Genomic DNA, 19,299 nt, shown 5'->3' on the forward strand with positions numbered 1-19,299 from the left:
AAATAATAGGGTTAACTAATATGGCTGCTTTCTCAGCAGCTTTCAGCGGTTTTACAGCTTCACCATCTGTGGGAGAGCACTTCCATCATCAAACATCTGACATTCCCCTAACTGGCTAGGGTTAATTAAAAGGGTTAACTGGTTAGGGCTAACTAATAGGCTTAACTAATAGGGCTAACTGGTTATGGTTAACTAATAACTTGCCATATTTTCCAGCATATTCACACTCACATTGATGCTGGTGTTTTAAAGTAAGCCGAACATATTCACACACTGATTCATAGGATAAATCCATGTGAGTTCGTTTGAAGACAGCTTTCTTTATCAGAGAGCAAACTTCAGCCCGCTTGTGTGAAAGCGCCTCCAGGCTTTCACACTGAGCTCCGGGGAAAACAGCCTTTCTTTACTGTGGAAGAGGTGCCCGTTTTCAGCCGTAAACCAAGAGATGAAACACGTCAGTGCTGCTGTGGAATTCTGACATTTCAACCAATTCTTTTTACGGTCATTTCCGTTTTATGGGCTGGATGTGGCTAAAATAGCCTCCACTGTTTCAGATGATCTGAAGCTTTCAGCTCACTGCTGACAGATGAGCATCTGTGTGGCTGGTTTCAGCATCATAACAGTTAAAGGAAACACAAACTCAGAGTCTTCTGACGCAAGGCGGGCGGATTAAATCAAAAGAAGCCTCATCCCGTCCTGTTATACCGGCTGAGAGGTGTTGCTTCTGCTGAAATACGACAGAAACAGCTGAAAGTGTGTAGAATGAGTAGAAATGTACCAAAGTCAGGGAGGTTTACAGGTCTGTATTCTACACAGGGTTTACCTAAACCTACACTACACTAAACAACAGCCATTTTTACCATCCCCACACAAACCTACACAGAACAGCTTTGTCCTCTTTTAAATAAAACCTAACGCACTTTACTGCTGAGGTCTATTTTACAATTTATTTATTACTTAATTCTATTTATAGAAACCCTGACCCTGGTTTCAACCTTTATTTATTGTTCCTGGCCTTGTGGGCAGTATCTACTTTTATCCTATTCAGTGAGTACCTGCCATGTCTGTCTTTGACCCGTCCTCTGGATCTGTCCTCTGTCAAATTAACGTCTGTTAATAAAGTGCGTGAGATGCCTTCTCCTGTTTTCTGCATAACAAATCTACCTACGGGTACTAATTGTCACACCGCGGTGAGGTCAAGCGGGTTTTTTGTCTCGTCTCCATGTCATGTCTCATCACTTCCTGTTTTATTTTGAAAGATTAACTCTCCTCTCGTGTCCCAGTCTGATTGGCTGTGTTCGAAACCGGATACTACATACTGCATACTACATACTGCATACTTCCATACTACATACTACATACTGCATACTGATCGATCAGACAGTTTAGCGTTTACCCACAATGCATTTCGCTCCTGCCCGAGCCGAAATCAGCCGGCCTGAAGCTGATTTCTCTTAAGCTCTAAACTCTGTAAACTTTAGCAACATTTGAAACATTTTCAGGCGAGAAAGTAGTCGTTTAGATCCCCAACGTGTTGAAAACCTGACAAAATACCGGCTGTTTACAATTTTGTTCCCACGAATTCGGCGCTACAAAAGCTAGCCGCAGTGAGCAACACACTTCCGGTTATTTTTTTTATTTAAGCCGTTACGACAGAGCCTTTTCCGCTGCCGGTTCGAAACTGTGGAACGACCTCCCATTTTACATCAAACAAACCCCTTCACTGCCCATTTTTAAAACTCGCCTTAAAGCTATAATGTGTAATATTTCACGTTGTCTATTAACAAATTTGAGTCTTATCATTCACAAGTATTACCTCAATCGTTATTAATTACCTCCATCACAAAAGTGCAGTGTTCTTATATTCTTTATATTCAGCATACGAATGTACATAAGAGTGTTACACTCCAATGAATGTCTCCATGTTGCTCCGCAATTTTAAAATTACGGGATTTGTAGAAGGACATGTCATCAGCTTCGCATTTTCCGTTTCCACATTGGCGGAGCGACATGGAGACATTCATTGTCTGTGAAATATTACACATTGTAGCTTTAAAACCCATTTTTATTCCCAGGCTTTTAACGCAGCATGAGACTCTGTTTCTGTTATTGTTTTTATTGTTTTAATATTGTTGTTGTTTATGTTGTTTTTGCATTGTTCTTGTGTTTTATGCCTCACATTTCGTGTTGTACAGCACTTTGTTTCAGCCACGGCTGTGTTAAAGGGCTTTTATAAATAAAGTTGAGTTGAGTACGGTACAATTGGTGCTTTTGTTTTGAAAACAGGAAATGAACCTACCCTCGTTGTAGCTAGCTTGAAACTGACGTTTTGACAGGAAATGACGATCGGCGACATCACGTTACGTTGCATCTTGGGTAGTCTGAGTATGAGTAGTAACCTCATGATGCATACCCAACATTTCGGAGAATCTAGTATGCATCCGGGAACTTCTCGCATACTCGAACTCGCTTACTAACTCAAAACGTTAGTAGGAGTAGTATTTGGTTTTGAACACATACTTCTCCCCTTGTCTTGTGCCAGTGTGTCGTATCTGTTGGTCCTAACGTGCTTCACTCTAAAGCCTGGTTTATAGTCGGTAACGCAAGACGCAACGCAAGCCCTTGCGCGGTTGCAAGCCCCCCCTTGCGTGCTTTCGTGTGTCATCTCAATTTTCTAAACTTCACTCAAGACGCAAGATGCGAGCAGAGCTATAGAGTAGCCACTCTGGACGCGAGCACAAGCCACTATCTACATCACATCCGGCGGCGTGTTCATCTTCCGGTTTCATCCCCTAATAAAAGACCGCTGTTTTCAAACGCCAAGGTAGAAAGCGAAGAAGAAGAAGAAGAAGCATGAATCCCATAGACGTAATATATATAATATATTATGTCTATGATGAATCCACTCGAAGAGAGACTTGCCGAAGAGCTCCTGGCGGTGAATTTCCTTACATCATAGTAGGCTTGTCATTGAAAAAACCCGCTACTCCACCTACTGTCCTGGCGGTGAATCGCCACGCAGCACACGCAAGCGCCGGCAAAGCTAAATGATGCATAAACGTCTCGAGCCATTAACACAAGCGCAAGACGCAAGCGCAAGGGCAGCTAAAAGAGGTATAACTCAGCCTTAAGCCATCGTCCAAGTTCCAAGTAACTGTTTTGATCGAGTCCTCGCTAAGAGAGTTTTTTGTTTATTGATAACTTTAATAATATCAGACATCCCAAGTTCCAAAATCTCATTTCAGGGAGATTCTTATCGAACCCCCCCCCCCCACACACACACACACACATATTTTCTTTAATTACTTTATGCTTAATTTATTTTGCATATTTATCTATCTTATTTATTATCAACATATTAAATTGGGGATTTTTTAAAGGGCTTAGACAGGCTGGACATAGATAGTTAGATACTGTAGCTGGTTAGTTAGATATAGAACTACACAATTTAGTAACTAAATGTGTATTGATACTTTAAATAAGTCTTTGATACGTTTTGCTTTATTTTATAACAGCATTTAACCTACAGAAATAAAATGCAGATGATGGTGCGTTCAACTTAGCCTACCTCCACATGTTTTAAAGTCATTAAGTCCGCCGTGGGCAATACTGAAGTCACTATTACATACAGTGCACCTCGCACGGTGTCATCATTCTTCACCTTCACTACACATGGATATACTTTAGCATATTCTGCTGTAAAATGAGTCTTATATTTTTGTTTTTTACTCGAGGATTCACCCTCTGCCATTTGGCAGGATGCACAGTTTTGAGTGGTAACTTAGGTGACTGTCAGAGAGTAAATCGAAGCCATCCCACACCGAACCTTATTGGCTTATTTTTCTGACTAAACCAATCAGCGCGCCCTCTGACAAGCAGTCGCGCTGAACGCTCGTTGAACAGAGCATCGCTTTGGACAGATACGCACAGGTTTCACAAGCAACCCCTCACCTCTCTCTCTCTCTCTCTCTCTCTCTCTCTCTCTCTCTCTCTCTCGTGCCTGCGCAGTCGAAACGCGCATGGTGCACGAGTTATTGTATTGCCTGCACGCTCTCACTCGCATTGAAAAAAATAAAAAAACTCCCTCGAATAGTCTAAAATCCGGGATATTTTATCCGACTCGCGGGCATCCGTGATTAACTATCAATATCAGGGAGACTCCCGGACCTTCCGGGAGACTTGGGATGTCTGTAATATAGTCTTGCTAAAGCCTAGTTTAAGTTTCATAGCTTTCTTGTTTTTTCCTCCCAGTGGAGTGACTTTTTGTTTAGATAATATTTCAGACTGTAGTGCCTCCTATTTTTCAGGTTTTTTGTTTTCCTCCTTATAGAGGAGTGATTCTTTTTCATAGATATGCTTCTCTCATTTTGGGAGAAGTATATATATTATTGTTAACTTCTATAGCCTGCTTTATTCTCTCTTGGAGAGTTTTTGGGAACTCCTGCGTCCTCCGCTCTCTGGGCCTGACACTAATAACGCCAACTTGAACTTGTTTGTCCATTTCCAGACAAAAGAAGCCACAGATATTCAGTCATCTACATCCGACTCTTCTGGTAACTTCACCTCCAAATTAACCCGATGACACACCGTAAGTGCACGAGAGTCGCCCAATGACAGCAGCTGGGCCGTGCTGAGGCCTCAGTTTTCTTTCTGTGATGCCACATGTGGATAAAAAGCATTTTGTTGGAGCTTGTCTAAGTCTTTTTTATAGTTTTAGGAGATCTGGATGGTATCGATTCAGCGGGACAGAAGAGGTTTCTCTTTCTCTCGGAGCCTCGGGGACGAAACATGAGACGAGTCAGATGAAAGACGACTGTCGGTTAACGGCTTTCTTTCTTTCTTTCCTTCTTTGTTCCTTCCTTCCTGGACTTAAAAGCTCTGGGGGTTTGTGTGAATTAGCCATAAAACGGCCTCATTTTGTTTCTCACACCACAGAAGCATTAAAAAGCACATTTCACAGTCACATAATCCATCAGAAGTGCATGCACATTCATGAAGAGGGAACACAAGCGCACACACAGACAGGAAATAATGGATAAAAACATGAATAACGCACACACACACACACACACACATGCGTGTGGTTTAGTGCATGACAGTGTGATAGACGGTGAGAAGTGAAGGACACAGACCCTGTTCTTTTCTGCTGGCTGTCTGTCTGTCTGTGTGTCATCAGTCCCAGATTTTAGAAACCACAGGGTCCTAAAAAATAAACAATTTGGGGTTCATTGGAAGGGCGTCAACTTAGGAGGGATGCCACCAATCTCCCCAAAGCCTTGCTGGGAAAGTGAGTTTGCGTCAGGTAATTAAATATCAACTCAGACGGGTTCAACAGTCAAACTTACACAGTAACAGTTCAGCACATCAACGTGGATAAGACAACCTGCCGGGCTGCGTCCTTCAAACCAGATGCAGCCCAGCAGCTGATATTAAAGGGATAGTTCGCCTCTTCTGACATGAAGCTGTATGACATCCCGTATCAGCAACATCATTTCTGAACATCTTCTTACCCCCTGCTGCGTCCTGTGAGCAGAGTTCCAGCCTCGTTTTGGCGTTGATGAAGGTAGTCCGGCTAGTTGGCTGGGGTTTAAAAAATAAAGCGTCTTGCTTCTCAAAACAATGTGCGTTCAAAAGAGTAATACATTTGCATCACAAAATGGTTCTCCAGGAAAAAGTCAGACCTCACAATCACTTGGCCCTATTTTCTCTCCCTTCGTATCACTGCCTGCTGTGTAGACCGAGCAGCAAACACCGTAACAGGCGCGGCTATCGCTAGGTGGCTGAACGCATTGATATCAAGGGAGGCAAAAATAGCGCCAAGCGATATGAGGTCTGACTTTTTCCTGGAGAACCATTTTGTGATGCAAATGTATTACTCTGTTGAACGCATATTGTTTTGAGAAGCAAAACGCTTTATTTTTTAAACCCCAGCCAACTAGCCGGACTACCTTCATCAACACCAAAACGAGGTTGGAACTCTGCTCACAGGACGCAGCAGGGGGTAAGAAGATGTTCAGAAATGATGTTGCTGATACGGGATGTCATACAGCTTCATGTCAAAAGAGGCGAACTGTCCCTTTAAAGAATAAAGTTGTTGTTTTACAATGATGTCAATTATGTGAGTAAACTACTTTCCCTTTGGAAGGCTTTTGGGAAACCTGACAAAACTGAATCAGTCATTCAATAATTCATCAAATCAAATCAAATTAGATTTATTGTCATACTGATCATGCACTAAACCTATGATTCGAATTGCAAATACTATTTAAAGAACAGAAAAAAATAAAGCACACAAGCACACGTCACACGACTCTAAGCAAAGACAGGTGGGCTGCAAATCTGATGCTGGAAACTAAAAACTTAGTCTGCTCTGCTAACAGCACACAGTTATCTGTGGATTAGAGCAAATGTTTTTAGAGGCACGACAGCCATTAATCAGTGTTTAATGTCGTCTTACAAAGCCAGCCAAGAAAGCTGAGATGCAGCTTTATTTATTACTTCCTATCTTCAAACTTTAATAAATGTGGCTAATAAACATCTGACTGGACCCATCAGTGATGACATCCCTTGAAGTTAAACGGTAACGTCCCACTTTTCAGGAATAACTCATCATTCATAGCTGCTTCATGGGGCCTCGTGAACTTTCTGAATCCATTTGAACTGGCTTTGAACAGAATAATGCAGATTTAGCTGTCCTGTTTTAGTCCAACTGTCTCTGACCAGCATCAGTCCTCCATAAATAAGGCTAAAGTGGAACTTCTCACCTCTAAATCCTCTCTGTGTGATCGGTCTCGGTCCTCAAAGTCTCTGGTTCTGCGTCGAGCCTCCTCGAACGCCGCCTGAGCCAAAGCGTCCTCGTGCTGCACATGTCACACACACACGGTGAGAGTTGCTGCCACATTAAAGGGACAGTTCGCCTCTTTTGACATGAAGCTGTATGACATCCCATATCAGCAACATCATTTATGAACATCTTCTTACCCCCTGCTGCGTCCTGTGAGCAGAGTTCCAGCCTCGTTTTGGTGTTGATGAAGGTAGTCCGGCTAGTTGGCTGGGGTTTAAAAAATAAAGCCTTTTGCTTCTCAAAACAATATGCGTTCAACAGAGTAATACATTTGCATCAAAATTGCTCTCCAGGAAAAAGTCAGACCTTTCCTTTTGTTTTGTTTCCTTTCCTTTCTTTCCCTTCCTTTCCCTTTCATTTCCTTTCCTTTCATTTAGTTTCCTTTCCTTTCCCTTTCCTTTCCTTCTCTTTTCCTTTCCTTTTCTTTTGTTTATGTGCTGTGTAGACCGTGCAGACCGAGCAGTTCCCTGCTTCCGAGCAGCAAACACTGTAACAGGCGCGGCTTTCGCTAGGTAGCTGTACGCATTGATATCAAGGGAGGCAAAAATAGGGCCAAGCGATGTGAGGTCTGACTTTTTCCTGGAGAACCATTTTGTGATGCAAATGTATTACTCTGTTGAACGCATATTGTTCTGAGAAGCAAAACGCTTTATTTTTTAAACCCCAGCCAACTAGCCGGACTACCTTCATCAACACCAAAACGAGGCTGGAACTCTGCTCACAGGACGCAGCAGGGGGTAAGAAGATGTTCAGAAATGATGTTGCTAGTATGGGATGTCATACAGCTTCATGTCGAAAGAGGTGAACTATCCCTTTAATGCCACATTAAAGAAGCGGTGAAAGAAGCGTACCTGCGCCCGCTCCTGGTCATACTCCAGGTATCCCATCCCGTCCAGCCTCTGCAGGTCGATCCAGCCTCTCCAGATCACACACACCCCGTTCAGAATCATAGGAGCCTTTAAATAGACCTGTGGAGACAGAGACAGAGGGACGTTGGTGTCAGTCAGAGCCTGAAACACGGCTCTGAACAGAGGTGTGACCAGAATGGCATGTGTGGGGGGGCAGTTAGCTCATCTGGGGGGGCAGAAAACAATACCTGAAAAAAAAATCTGTGGAAAACCACTACAACAACTTCAAGCATAATAATAATGATAATAATAATAATAATAATAATAATAATAATAGTAATGATTCAATTCGGTAATGAAAATATGGTCACACTAGCATAAATCATGACCGTCAATTTTGTTAACAGTGTGGAATTTTATTATGAAGTTTTTTTTTGTAAAGAAACGTAGAATAGCCAACTCCAGCTTTTTATTACCTTCATTAAGTCTACATTTCAGATCATTATATACAACAAAAACATCCGAAAATGTGAAAATCGCCTTTTATTTTTCAGCAGCAAGGGGTTAAGGTAACGGAGAGAGAGGGGGGGGGGCGACACGATAACAAAAAAATAAATAAAGCTATAAACTTTGCAGATATATGTTTTTTTAAAATCGCCACCTGCATTTATTCTATCAATACAAGACACAAACAGAGATAAGAAATCGTGGCCTTTTTTCTGGCCACTTTTCTTTGGACGGACAGGGCATTTCTCAGGGGGGCAGTGCCCCCCCCCCCAGCCCCCCCCATAGCCACGCCCCTGGCTCTGAACATGTGTCGTGACCTGTGACATGTTCTTTTTATTCCTTCGGTGTCATGTGATCACGTGGATCTAAGATGCTCGACTCAGACGGCAGCGGGTCAAGTCAAAAAAAAAAAAAGAGAAAGTGAGAAACATCAAGACTGAAATCTGACGCTTGTTTAGGATCATAAAGGATCCATTCTCTGCCTCGCATGACTGAGGCCAAAGCGCCGGCTGCGTATCGATCGTACTTCAGCCTCCAGGCGGGAGCAGCAGCTTAAGATGACCTTCAGTTTCAGAATTGGTTTTTAAATCGGAGCCATCAGCTGCTTTCCCAGAATAATAAAAGGTCTGTGTTTGGAGGTGGAGGCTCCTCCACCCTGCCCCTGTTCAGACTGCAGTAACGCAGATAAACCTTAAAGGGACAGTTCGCCTCTTTTGACATGAAGCTGTATGACATCCCATATCAGCAGCATCATTTCTGAACATCTTCTTACCCCCTGCTGCGTCCTGTGAGCAGAGTTCCAGCCTCGTTTTGGTGTTGATGAAGGTAGTCCGGCTAGTTGGCTGGGGTTTAAAAAATAAAGCATTTTGCTTCTCAGAACAATATGCGTTCAACAGAGTAATACATTTGCATCACAAAATGGTTCTCCAGGAAAAAGTCAGACCTCACAATCTCTTGGCCCTATTTTCTCTCCCTTCGTATCACTGCCTGCTGCCGCCTGCCGCCTGCCGCGCCTGTTACGGTGTTTGCTGCTCGGTCTGCACAGCAGGCAGTGATAGGAAGGGAGAGAAAATAGGGCCAAGCGATTGTGAGGTCTGACTTTTTCCTGGAGAACCATTTTGTGATGCAAATGTATTACTCTGTTGAACGCATATTGTTCTGAGAAGCAAGACGCTTTATTTTTTAAACCCCAGCCAACTAGCCGGACTACCTTCATCAACACCAAAACGAGGCTGGAACTCTGCTCACAGGACGCAGCAGGGGGTAAGAAGATGTTCAGAAATGATGTTGCTGATATGGGATGTCACACAGCTTCATGTCAAAAGAGGCGAACTGTCCCTTTAAACTTAACTTAATGCACATCCATGCACTCTTTTTGGGCCTAATTCACACTGAAAACTCATTTGAGTACGTTACATTACAGGCTAAAAGCTCAAACTTTACAGCTTTCGCTCCTTTCTTCTGTATTTATGAACTAAATGGGAGTCCCATTGCCTCAGATCAGATATCTTCAGCTAAACCTGAGGAAAACAGGAGCAGCATGTCGTGTCTGACCTTGTGCTGTGTTGTCTCTCTGGAGGAGACAGTGGGTGAAGTGCCAGCGATAAGAGTGGAGCTGACTTTCTGTTCCCCGTGAACACTGAGCTGCACAGACAGCCCAGCTCAGGGCGCCCGGCGGCCCGGGGAGGTTACAGTAAACACCTGCCATGTGTGTGTTTACATGAGCTGGGGGAGGGCACACATCTGTAGGATCGCTCGGCCTTTGCTCTGCTTGGATTCGCTGTGAGAATTTCTCAGCATTTTCTGCAGTAACGATGTTTTGTTAGGGGTGGTCAGAGGGGAAGAACACAAGCTTTTATAATGTCAATCAGAGAGAAACTTGCAACAAAGAGTTGCAATTTAGTCTTTTGATTTATTTTAATTTATTTCTTGATTCATTGCTTGATTATTGATTTTTGTGATGTTGTTTTTATTCTTTGTTTTTTTTTCTCTCTCTCGTTAATCCATTTGTTGTTTTATCTTGATAAGATACATTTAATTTTGTTTATTTATCTTAATGGTGAGGTTCTGGATAAGCCCTCCGAGGGTTTCTAACCTCTCCAGCACTGATTCATTGATGCTTATCTATTGTATATATATACAGTGCACAGTGAAAATGAGTACACCCCTGTTGAAAAGTAACATTTTGAACAATATCTTAATACACACACAAGTTTTTCCCAAAACGTGCATAGAGTAAGTTTAATACAACATCTTTTCAGCTTACAACAGAAAAGAAAGGTCAATAATATAACTTAAATGACATATTTGTCCATTTTTGTGAAATTATGCTGGTGCAAAAGTGAGTACACCCCTATGTTAAACTCCCTGAGAATGGGCCGTGTCGGCCCGAAATGTCATGAAATGAAAAGGCATTAAAAGGGAGGTCATCGTTGTGCGTTTCATCCTTGCCTTACATTGAAATTTTACATTTTGAGTCTGCACCAGGCTAAAAGAAAGCAAATTTGTTTATCATTGTCTCATCAGAGACAAACAAACTAAGGATATGGACTGCTGGAACCATGTCCTGTGATCTGATGACACCAAGATGAACAAATTTGCTTTAGATGGTGTCAAGCCTGTGTGGTGGTAAAAAGTGATTTGTACAAAGAAAAGTGCCCCATGCTTAAAGTCAAGCATAGTAGTGGGAGTGACATGGTTTGGGGCTGTATGGATGCCATCAACAGTAGGAAGCTGAATTTCACCAAAAGAAACATGCTTGTCAACATGTACTGTGACTACTGAAGCAGATCATGATACTCTCCATAGGATTTCAGTCAAATCTCACACACGTCTCTTTTAGCCTGGTGCAGACTCAAAATGTAAAATTTCAATGTAAGGCAAGGATGAAACGCACAACGATGACCTCCCTTTTAATGCCTTTTCATTTCATGACATTTCGGGCCAACACGGCCCATTCTCAGGGAGTTTAACATAGGGGTGTACTCACTTTTGCACCAGCATAATTTCACAAAAATGGACAAATATGTCATTTAAGTTATATTATTGACCTTTCTTTTCTGTTGTAAGCTGAACAGATGTTGTATTAAACTTACTCTATGCACGTTTTGGGAATAACTTGTGTGTGTATTAAAATATTGTTCAAAATGTTACTTTTCAACAGGGGTGTACTCATTTTCACTGTGCACTGTATATTTATTTATTTATTTAATTCTATTTCTTATTTTATGTGATATACTCTTGTTTGTAATGTTTTATTGAAGTGCAAACAAACAATAAACAATAAAAAAACTACAGGGCATATAAGCCCCATAATTCAAACTAGCCTGTAGAAACCAGCTGTCGACCCAACACTGATATATAACTGCTTCATAACACTCAAACGCTTCTTTTATTAAACATATTGTTCAGAAACAGTTTAGTTCCAGGCAAAAAAAAAAACAAAAAAAAACTGACTGTAACGCTGTTCTGGTGATTATTAAAACTGTGAAAACTGGACTTGGAAATGTTTTCTCATGAGCAGAGAAAAGAAGCCAAACTCTGGTGAGTTACCTCCGAGCTGCCAGGTGGAGCTTTGAGCTGATTGGTTCAACTGGAGGAGAAAAGCAGACGCCTTCGTGCCAAATACTGACCAAAGCAACGTCTAACAGATCCCAACAGGCAGGAGCACAAACCACCTCAGTTCCAACAACATGAGATTACAGACACACTCCGAGGGCTGGTTTGGCCTTTCAGATGCACCCGGTGGTTGTTTAGTGTTGGTGTGCAGGGGTCGGTTACCAGATCAGTCTCTAGGGATGGGAATTGATAAGATTTTTACGATTCCAATTCCATTTTCGATTCTGCTCAATGATTCGGTTCTTTGTCGGTTCCCTTATCGATTCTCATTTGGAGAAAAAGGACAACAAACCGGTCGATTAGCATCAACTTTGTTTAGTTTAGAAGTAACACGAGTCGTGACCTCACAAACCCAACAACGGTGAGGTCCACATTGGTCTATCATGGCCTGGGTAATTTAACTCTTCCTGCTCTGGTGAAAGGAGAAGCTGGAGGTAGAGGTGAACTGGGGGTAGTACCACCAGCCTCTGGCTCTGAGCCAGTCAGGCTCTGTCTCTCATGATTTCATCTAAATGTAATGCCTGAGAAGGCATTCATTTAACCTTAACCGTTACTAACAGCAGCTTTTACAATCAGGCAAATGGTGCTAACATGTTAGGCAGTGTTTGTTAGTTAGTTAGCTGCAGTGTTAGCCGAGGACATGCTAACGTTGCTAACGTTGCTGGGTTCAGATTCACCGACGTTAATCATTCATTCATAGTTATTGCATGTTGGTAGTATTTCCTCCCTTTGGTGAAATATTCACTTTGCAAGTTGCCCTGTTGTCGTCTTTTTTAGGGATGTGGAACCAAACTTTCGAGCGTTTGTACCGCTTGGGCGCCATGTTTACTGTTGGCTGCTGGCTGCGCCGGACTCGCCACGCAACGCTGCGTGGTGACGTCATTCGCGCCCACTGGGATCGATAAGGGAATCGTTTGCAAAATTGCCAAACGATTCCAAGGAATTGAAACACTGGGAACTGGTTCTCAACAAGAACCGGTTTTCGATTCCCATCCCTATCAGTCTCTGAATCCAGTCTCTGAGTTCAGTAAAGTTACAGTGTTTGGTGGATTATCAGCGCTCTGAATGCAGCACATGTGTCGCCTTGTGGGTCAGGTTTCTGCAAAGCAGCTGCAGCTCGTTTGGGTCATGCTGAGATCCGCTTCTGACTGAAGAATGCAGATGTTTTAAGCAAAAATAACCCGAAACACAACAGATACTAGGGGTGGGACGATGTGCTTTGGTCACGATTCGATTGTATCACGATTCTTGATAATTGCGATTCGATATAATCAGTAATTGCAGTTTTCTTCCTCCCTAAAAAACAAACAAGTTGAATCATACACTTGGAGAATGAATGTCGTTCCCATTAACGATGCACATCAGTCTGTGTCAGTCAGTCCAGCAGCTGACATTTATTTCAACTGAGACAAAAAGAGGCATTTTTTAAAGTTTACAGTTACAAAATGAATTTAAATGTCCACACAGCACAAATGTGGGCTAGTTTTAACATAACTTAAGTTTTTCTGGACACGGATATGACGTAATATAATCGATTCAGGGGAGAAAAATGGATTTTTAAAAGTCTGACTTAGTTTCTAAGAATGATTGAGTTCATCTCAAACTGTTGTCACCAACATCTCAGAATCAGAAAACAGATATATTCTCATTATTCTGAGGAAAAGGTTTGCTTTTTTGGGTAGATTTGCTTTTACAAACAAACGAAAAATGTAATTTAATCACAGTCAGACTCAGATGCCGTAACGAACGAGTCTTTTTCACCGTCTTTCCATCCGGAGGGAAACAGACGCTCTGTTTTTCCCAGGGCAGACAGTATTCAGCTGGTATTTTTATCCGAGTAAACAAGTATTTAGGAATAAATCAAGAAAATCAAACACTCAGACAGATGAGCGGATTTTCTTCTCTGTGAAACCGGTCGAGCTCTACGTTCCTGCATTTTTTTGCTCAGGCTATTTTCGGACAGCCTCTCATAGGACCTCTTTTACCACAACTACCCACACTGCACCGGGGTTGCAGGGGGGACCGCACCCCAAGAGACTGTGGCTTTCTGTGTTTATTCCAGTGAATGTTTTTCTGTGTGGGAGCCAGAGAAATGGCTTCCACATCTGTGCAGCTACACGGTGCTTTTAAAGCAGAGCTTCATTTGCCCTGACAGGGACAACGTGTGCATGTGTGTGAGTCTGTGCACGTGAGTGTGAGTGTGTGTGTGTGAGAGGAAAATATGTAGAAACGGCCCAACCACAGACTTCCTCTGAGAGAGAACCACGTCAACCCCCACATCCATTTACAGATGCACACATATGAAAACGTTCGAGCTCTCACTGCAGCACGGAGAGAGAAAAACGAGTGAAATCAGCCATAAAAGGACGCGTTAGTTCTTCATTCTTCAGATAGATTCAACTAAATATAACAACGTTCTGTTAAAATATAACGTTAAACTCCATTTTCTTTCTTTAAGGAGTCTTCAGGAATAGTTCTCCAGGCTTCTTGAAGGACATCCCAAAGCTCTTCTTTGGATGTGGGCTGCCTTTTGTTGCGTTCTCTGCCAACATGATCCCACACTGCTTCAGTAATGTTGAGCTCCGGGCTCTGGGGAGGATTCATCCCTCCATCAGACCTGCTGCCACTGATTTTCAGTCCACTTCTTGTACCTGAGCATCTTCAGAGGAATGCGTTTTTTCTTCGTTAAGCCACTTAACTCTGAGCTATGAACCATTCAGGCAGGAAAAAGGCTCCTAACTCAAGGGATGAACCAGTGTTGTGTCCAACTTAGCAAAGAAGCCGTTTTAAACTGGATCTTTAGGCACTTTGTTCCCAGCAGCCTGTCACAGAGACACATCATTTGTTCCCATTTCTTTAGCTGCATCTGTGAAAAACAGCTTCATAGTTTCAACTTTGTTGTACATTTACGTTTAAAACTGCTTTCAGTTACCAAAAGAGTCAAATTAATATAAGAAATTCAGTTTAAAAAAAATCCTAATCCCAAAATAATGAACGTTATCACGTCTAAAAGTAGAAAAGTAGGAAAAAAAACAGACAATAATAAGAATTATATGTTAAACAACATCAAGAAAAAGTAAATAAGATTCAATTTAAAGCTTAAAAAAGGAATATAAGATATAATCTAATGACTAATTATGGAACAATTAATATAAATTAAAAGATTAAACTGCTTTATGCCACCAGAAATGAATAATCTAGAAGCTCTTTGTGGGTTTCAGACTGGAATTAAGATTTGTTCCCATTTCTTTAGCTGCATGTGTGAAAAACAGCAAAGATAACACAGTGTGACAGACAGAAAACAGGATTTCTGCAGCAACAAGGTGATTCCCAAAGAGCTGTTAGCTGAAAACTTGGCATATCTCAGCATGGTGTGCAGTGTGTCCTTAAAACATTTGAGGAAACTGGACAAGTGGAGGACAAAAGAAGAAGTGTCAGGCCTAAAGAACTATCTCCAGCAGATGAACAGGATCTGAAAGTGATGTCCTTAAGAAAGAGGAAAACATCCAGCAAAGACCTGACACAGGAGCTGAGAGATGCATCTGGACCTTCAGCTGATCCATCTGCTGTTGGCCCAAGCCTCATCAGAAATGGGCTCCATGGAAGGGTGGCTGTCAGGAAGCCGTTCTTAAGGAAGGGAAACAGGGAGAAAAGGCTGAGCTGTGCCAAAGGACACAAGAAGTGGGCTGAAAATCAGTGGCAGCAGGTCTGATGGAGGGATGAATCCTCCCCAGAGCCCGGAGCTCAACATTACTGAAGCAGTGTGGGATCATGTTGGCAGAGAACGCAACAAAAGGCAGCCCACATCCAAAGAAGAGCTTTGGGATGTCCTTCAAGAAGCCTGGAGAACTATTCCTGAAGACTCCTTAAAGTTCGAGCATCTTCTACGTTTCTGCTTCTCGGAAACAAGTTTCCAAACTGGACATGATTTGCCGCTTTAACCGTCGCTGCTGGTGCACGTTGATGGATCTCATGCACCGTTCTCTTTGGGGTTTCCTGACTGATGCAACTTTCTTCCATCCTGACCCGACTCTCACACCCCGATGCATCCACCGGACACTCTTAGATGCTGTGTGTGTGTTGGCAGATAGAGTCTAACACACACACACACACACACACACACACACACACACACAGACCACGAGGTGTGTGAGCACAATGACAATCTGTGTTTTCAGCCTTGGGAGTCGTGGCCTGCGCACTCACACACACTTTCAGATAAACAACACAAAAACACACACTTCAGTTCATTCCTCCTTCATTTTCAGTGTGTGTGGTTCTCTGTTGTCTACTGCGCTGTGTGCATGTGTGTGTGCATGTGTGTGTGCATGTGTGTGTGCATGTCTGTGCGCAGCATCTAAGCTGGAGGAACTGACTGATTTCGCACAGTAATTAAGTTATTATCCAGAAGAATGTGACATCAATGAGCATCTGGGAAGCTGCTTGTGTCGATTACAAAGTGTCACACAAGCTTCAGTGTGTGTGTGTGTGTGTGTGTGTGTTCTTGCACTACGTGTTGAGTGAGGACCATGTCAACTTTTTAACCAACAGAGTGAGGTCATTTTTACATAGTGAGGAAATTTTGGCCGGTCCTCTACGGTGGCCGACACGTGCAAACGCCGAAACAAATCCAACAGTAAAATGCTGCAAGAGAAAAATGCGGCAATCACAAAAAAGACCGGAGCACAAGCGCTGCAAACCCCAAAACACATGCAAGAGAGAAACGCTGCAAACCCCAAAACACATGCAAGAGAGAAACGCTGCAAACCCCAAAACACATGCAAGAGAGAAACGCTGCAAACCCCAAAACACATGCAAGAGAGAAACGCTGCAAACCCCAAAACACATGCAAGAGAGAAACGCTGCAAACCCCAAACACATGCAAGAGAGAAACGCTGCAAACATCAAAACACATGCAAGAGAGAAACGCTGCAAACCCCAAAACACATGCAAGAGAGAAACGCTGCAAACCCCAAAACACATGCAAGAGAGAAACGCTGCAAACCCCAAAACACATGCAAGAGAGAAACGCAGCAAACCCCAAAACACATGCAAGAGAGAAACGCTGCAAACATCAAAACACATGCAAGAGAGAAACGCAGCAAACCCCAAAACACATGCAAGAGAGAAACGCTGCAAACTTCAAAACACATGCAAGAGAGAAACGCTGCAAACATCAAAACACATGCAAGAGAAAAACGCTGCAAACTTCAAAACACAACGGAAGTTCGCCAGGCCACTAGGCGGTCTCGACCTGTGGGATAGGGGATCGACTATGGGAGATCGACCATATTAAGGAAAGAGAAGAAAGTCAAAAGGTACGTTGTCATTTATGTCTTTTTTAAACACTTGGCCGTAATCTTTTACCTTATTATAGCGACATAACTAGGTCCTTACTCAGCAGTAAGTGTGAGAATGTGTGTGTGTGTGTGTGTGTGTGTGTGTGTGTCATTAAGATTAAAGATGAGCTCTGGTGTCTGGAAATGTGTGTGTCTGTGTTATTCACCCCATAAAAGTGTGTCTGAGTCAGCAGCTCGTCACAAAAAGCTCTTTTTCTTTCTTTCTTTCTGAGCCTTCTCAGTAAAATCGGAGTCATCACAGATTCTCAGGACAATAAGGCATTGAAGTGCATATCGCATTAATCACTCTCCTGATTCATGCTCTCCCTCCACAGCACACATGGCCGCCTTTTCACTGCCTCCAACAAAGACGTAATAACTGCTGAACATGTGTTTGAACAGAAGGGGTCATGAAGGTGACTCCTCTCAACTTAACATGCTTCTAAAGTCTGTGACAGAAACAGTTCTTTCCGATGAGGCTGCACCACGCTGACATGTAATCATCTTCTCAGAGATTCCCAGCACAAAGACGGCCTGTTCGCAAACATACAGGGTCGGGCCTTTCTGTCGAAGCCTCTTATAGACAGAAGGTGCAGAAAGGAGCTCAAATGCTATCATCATTTACCGATGAACACACATCAAGGTCTCCAAAAGGAACATGGAGGGAGGAATAAGAAGGTTGACAGAACTTTGGAGGATGAAATCAGACCACTTTGTTTGTTTTTTTTTTAGCTAATTTGAGCTTAAACTCAACTCAGGGGAGATTCTTCACAGTTTTGGGAGAAAAGAAAAATAATAACCGTGCGGACATGTTTTAACCATAAACTCCAGCAATCCTTTAATCATAAGCTGGGTTTCTATTTACAAGCGATCTTTTAAAAAAACCTTAAAAAACAAAACATGAATCTGAGTCGTTTCCATCGATGATTTGAAGTGAATAAACTCTGTTTCGTGTCACCAGAGGGGGGCAGAACAGGCTATGTCTTCAGTGTTTGAGAAGTAGTTATTCTAACAGGAAACAACAACAACAACTGTGGTGGACAACTACACCAGAGGAACATCTGGGAGGATGCCGGTCAGTCCCTGAGTTAATGGTTTGTCGGCTCAAATCAAAATAAAATAAAAATAAAATGTATTTGTATAGCACTTTTCATGTACAAAACAATTGTTGGCAGCATAACAGCTAAATGCTGCTTCTCCATGTTTAGTCTGGACTCTGGACTGGACCAGCTGACCTGAGTCCTTGGATCTCAGAGCTCTGCTGGCTTTATATTCTCTGAACAGATCACAGATTGTAAACCATCAGCAGGCTTTTAAAATCTATTCTGTGACTGACTGGAAGCCAGAGTAAAGATTTTAAAGCTGCTGTGATGTGTTCAGATCTCTTAGTCCGGGTTAAAACTCCAGCAGCAGCGTTCTGGATGAGCTGCAGATGTTTAATGCTCTTTTTGGGAAGTCCAGTTAAAAGAGCGTTACAGTGATGGAGTCTGCTGGAGATGAATGCATGGATGAGTTTCTCCTGGTCTGTTTGGGAGAGGAAACCTTTAATTCTGTTGATGTTTCTGAGATGGTAAAAAGCTGCCTTGGTGACAGCTTTGATGTGGCTGCTGAAAGTCAGATCTGAGTCTATCAACACTCCGAGGTTACCAACTTGGTCAGTGATTGTAAGGGCCAGAGTCTCAAGATATTTACCAACGCTGACCCTCTTCTCTTTGCTACCAAACAGAATGATCTCAGTTTTGTCTTAACTGTAGAAAATTCTCTCTCATCCATAAACCACAGACCACAAACAGCCGGTGAGTTAAGTTGTTTTTGACTCACAGACTTGTTTCCATCATGATCATCCATTAACAGTGTTCAAGCCTGACTGCAAAGCCTGGCTGGACGTAGGTTTTGAGGTAAATAAAAAATGGGAAGAAGGCTGTTTGTTGTGTTTGCAGCCAAAAAATGACAGTCAAGAGACCAATACCACGAGTCTAAAACACAAAGTACCCCAATTGACAAATAATGGTCCAAACTTCATCATTATGGCAAATAGTTTCCTTTTTTTCTTTAATGCAATAAAAGAAAAGTAATTGTGACACTAATGGAAAATATGACACAAGCATATCAAAAGGATTGAAAGGAAAACTCGTGTTTGCTG

General features: G+C 42.4%; 1 protein-coding gene across 4 annotated transcripts in view; it reads right to left on the reverse strand.

The window, feature by feature from the left end:
- Positions 1–19,299, reverse strand: part of cbfb (core-binding factor subunit beta) — a 59,592-nt gene that overhangs the window by 11,460 nt on the left and 28,833 nt on the right. For 2 of the 4 annotated variants that reach the window (XM_075470745.1, XM_075470744.1), the window contains exons 4-6: positions 7,696–7,812; positions 6,765–6,860; positions 5,133–5,202 (exon numbers count right to left, since the gene is read on the reverse strand). In XM_075470745.1, the coding sequence (XP_075326860.1) occupies positions 5,173–5,202; positions 6,765–6,860; positions 7,696–7,812 (243 nt within the window). In that variant the 3' untranslated portion in view covers positions 5,133–5,172. The remainder of the gene's footprint in view (positions 1–5,132; positions 5,203–6,764; positions 6,861–7,695; positions 7,813–19,299) is intronic. The other 2 variants (XM_075470743.1, XM_075470742.1) reach the window with 1 other exon arrangement.

This window comes from Odontesthes bonariensis, chromosome 7 (genome assembly GCF_027942865.1).
Source record: "Odontesthes bonariensis isolate fOdoBon6 chromosome 7, fOdoBon6.hap1, whole genome shotgun sequence".
NCBI lineage: Eukaryota > Metazoa > Chordata > Actinopteri > Atheriniformes > Atherinopsidae > Odontesthes > Odontesthes bonariensis.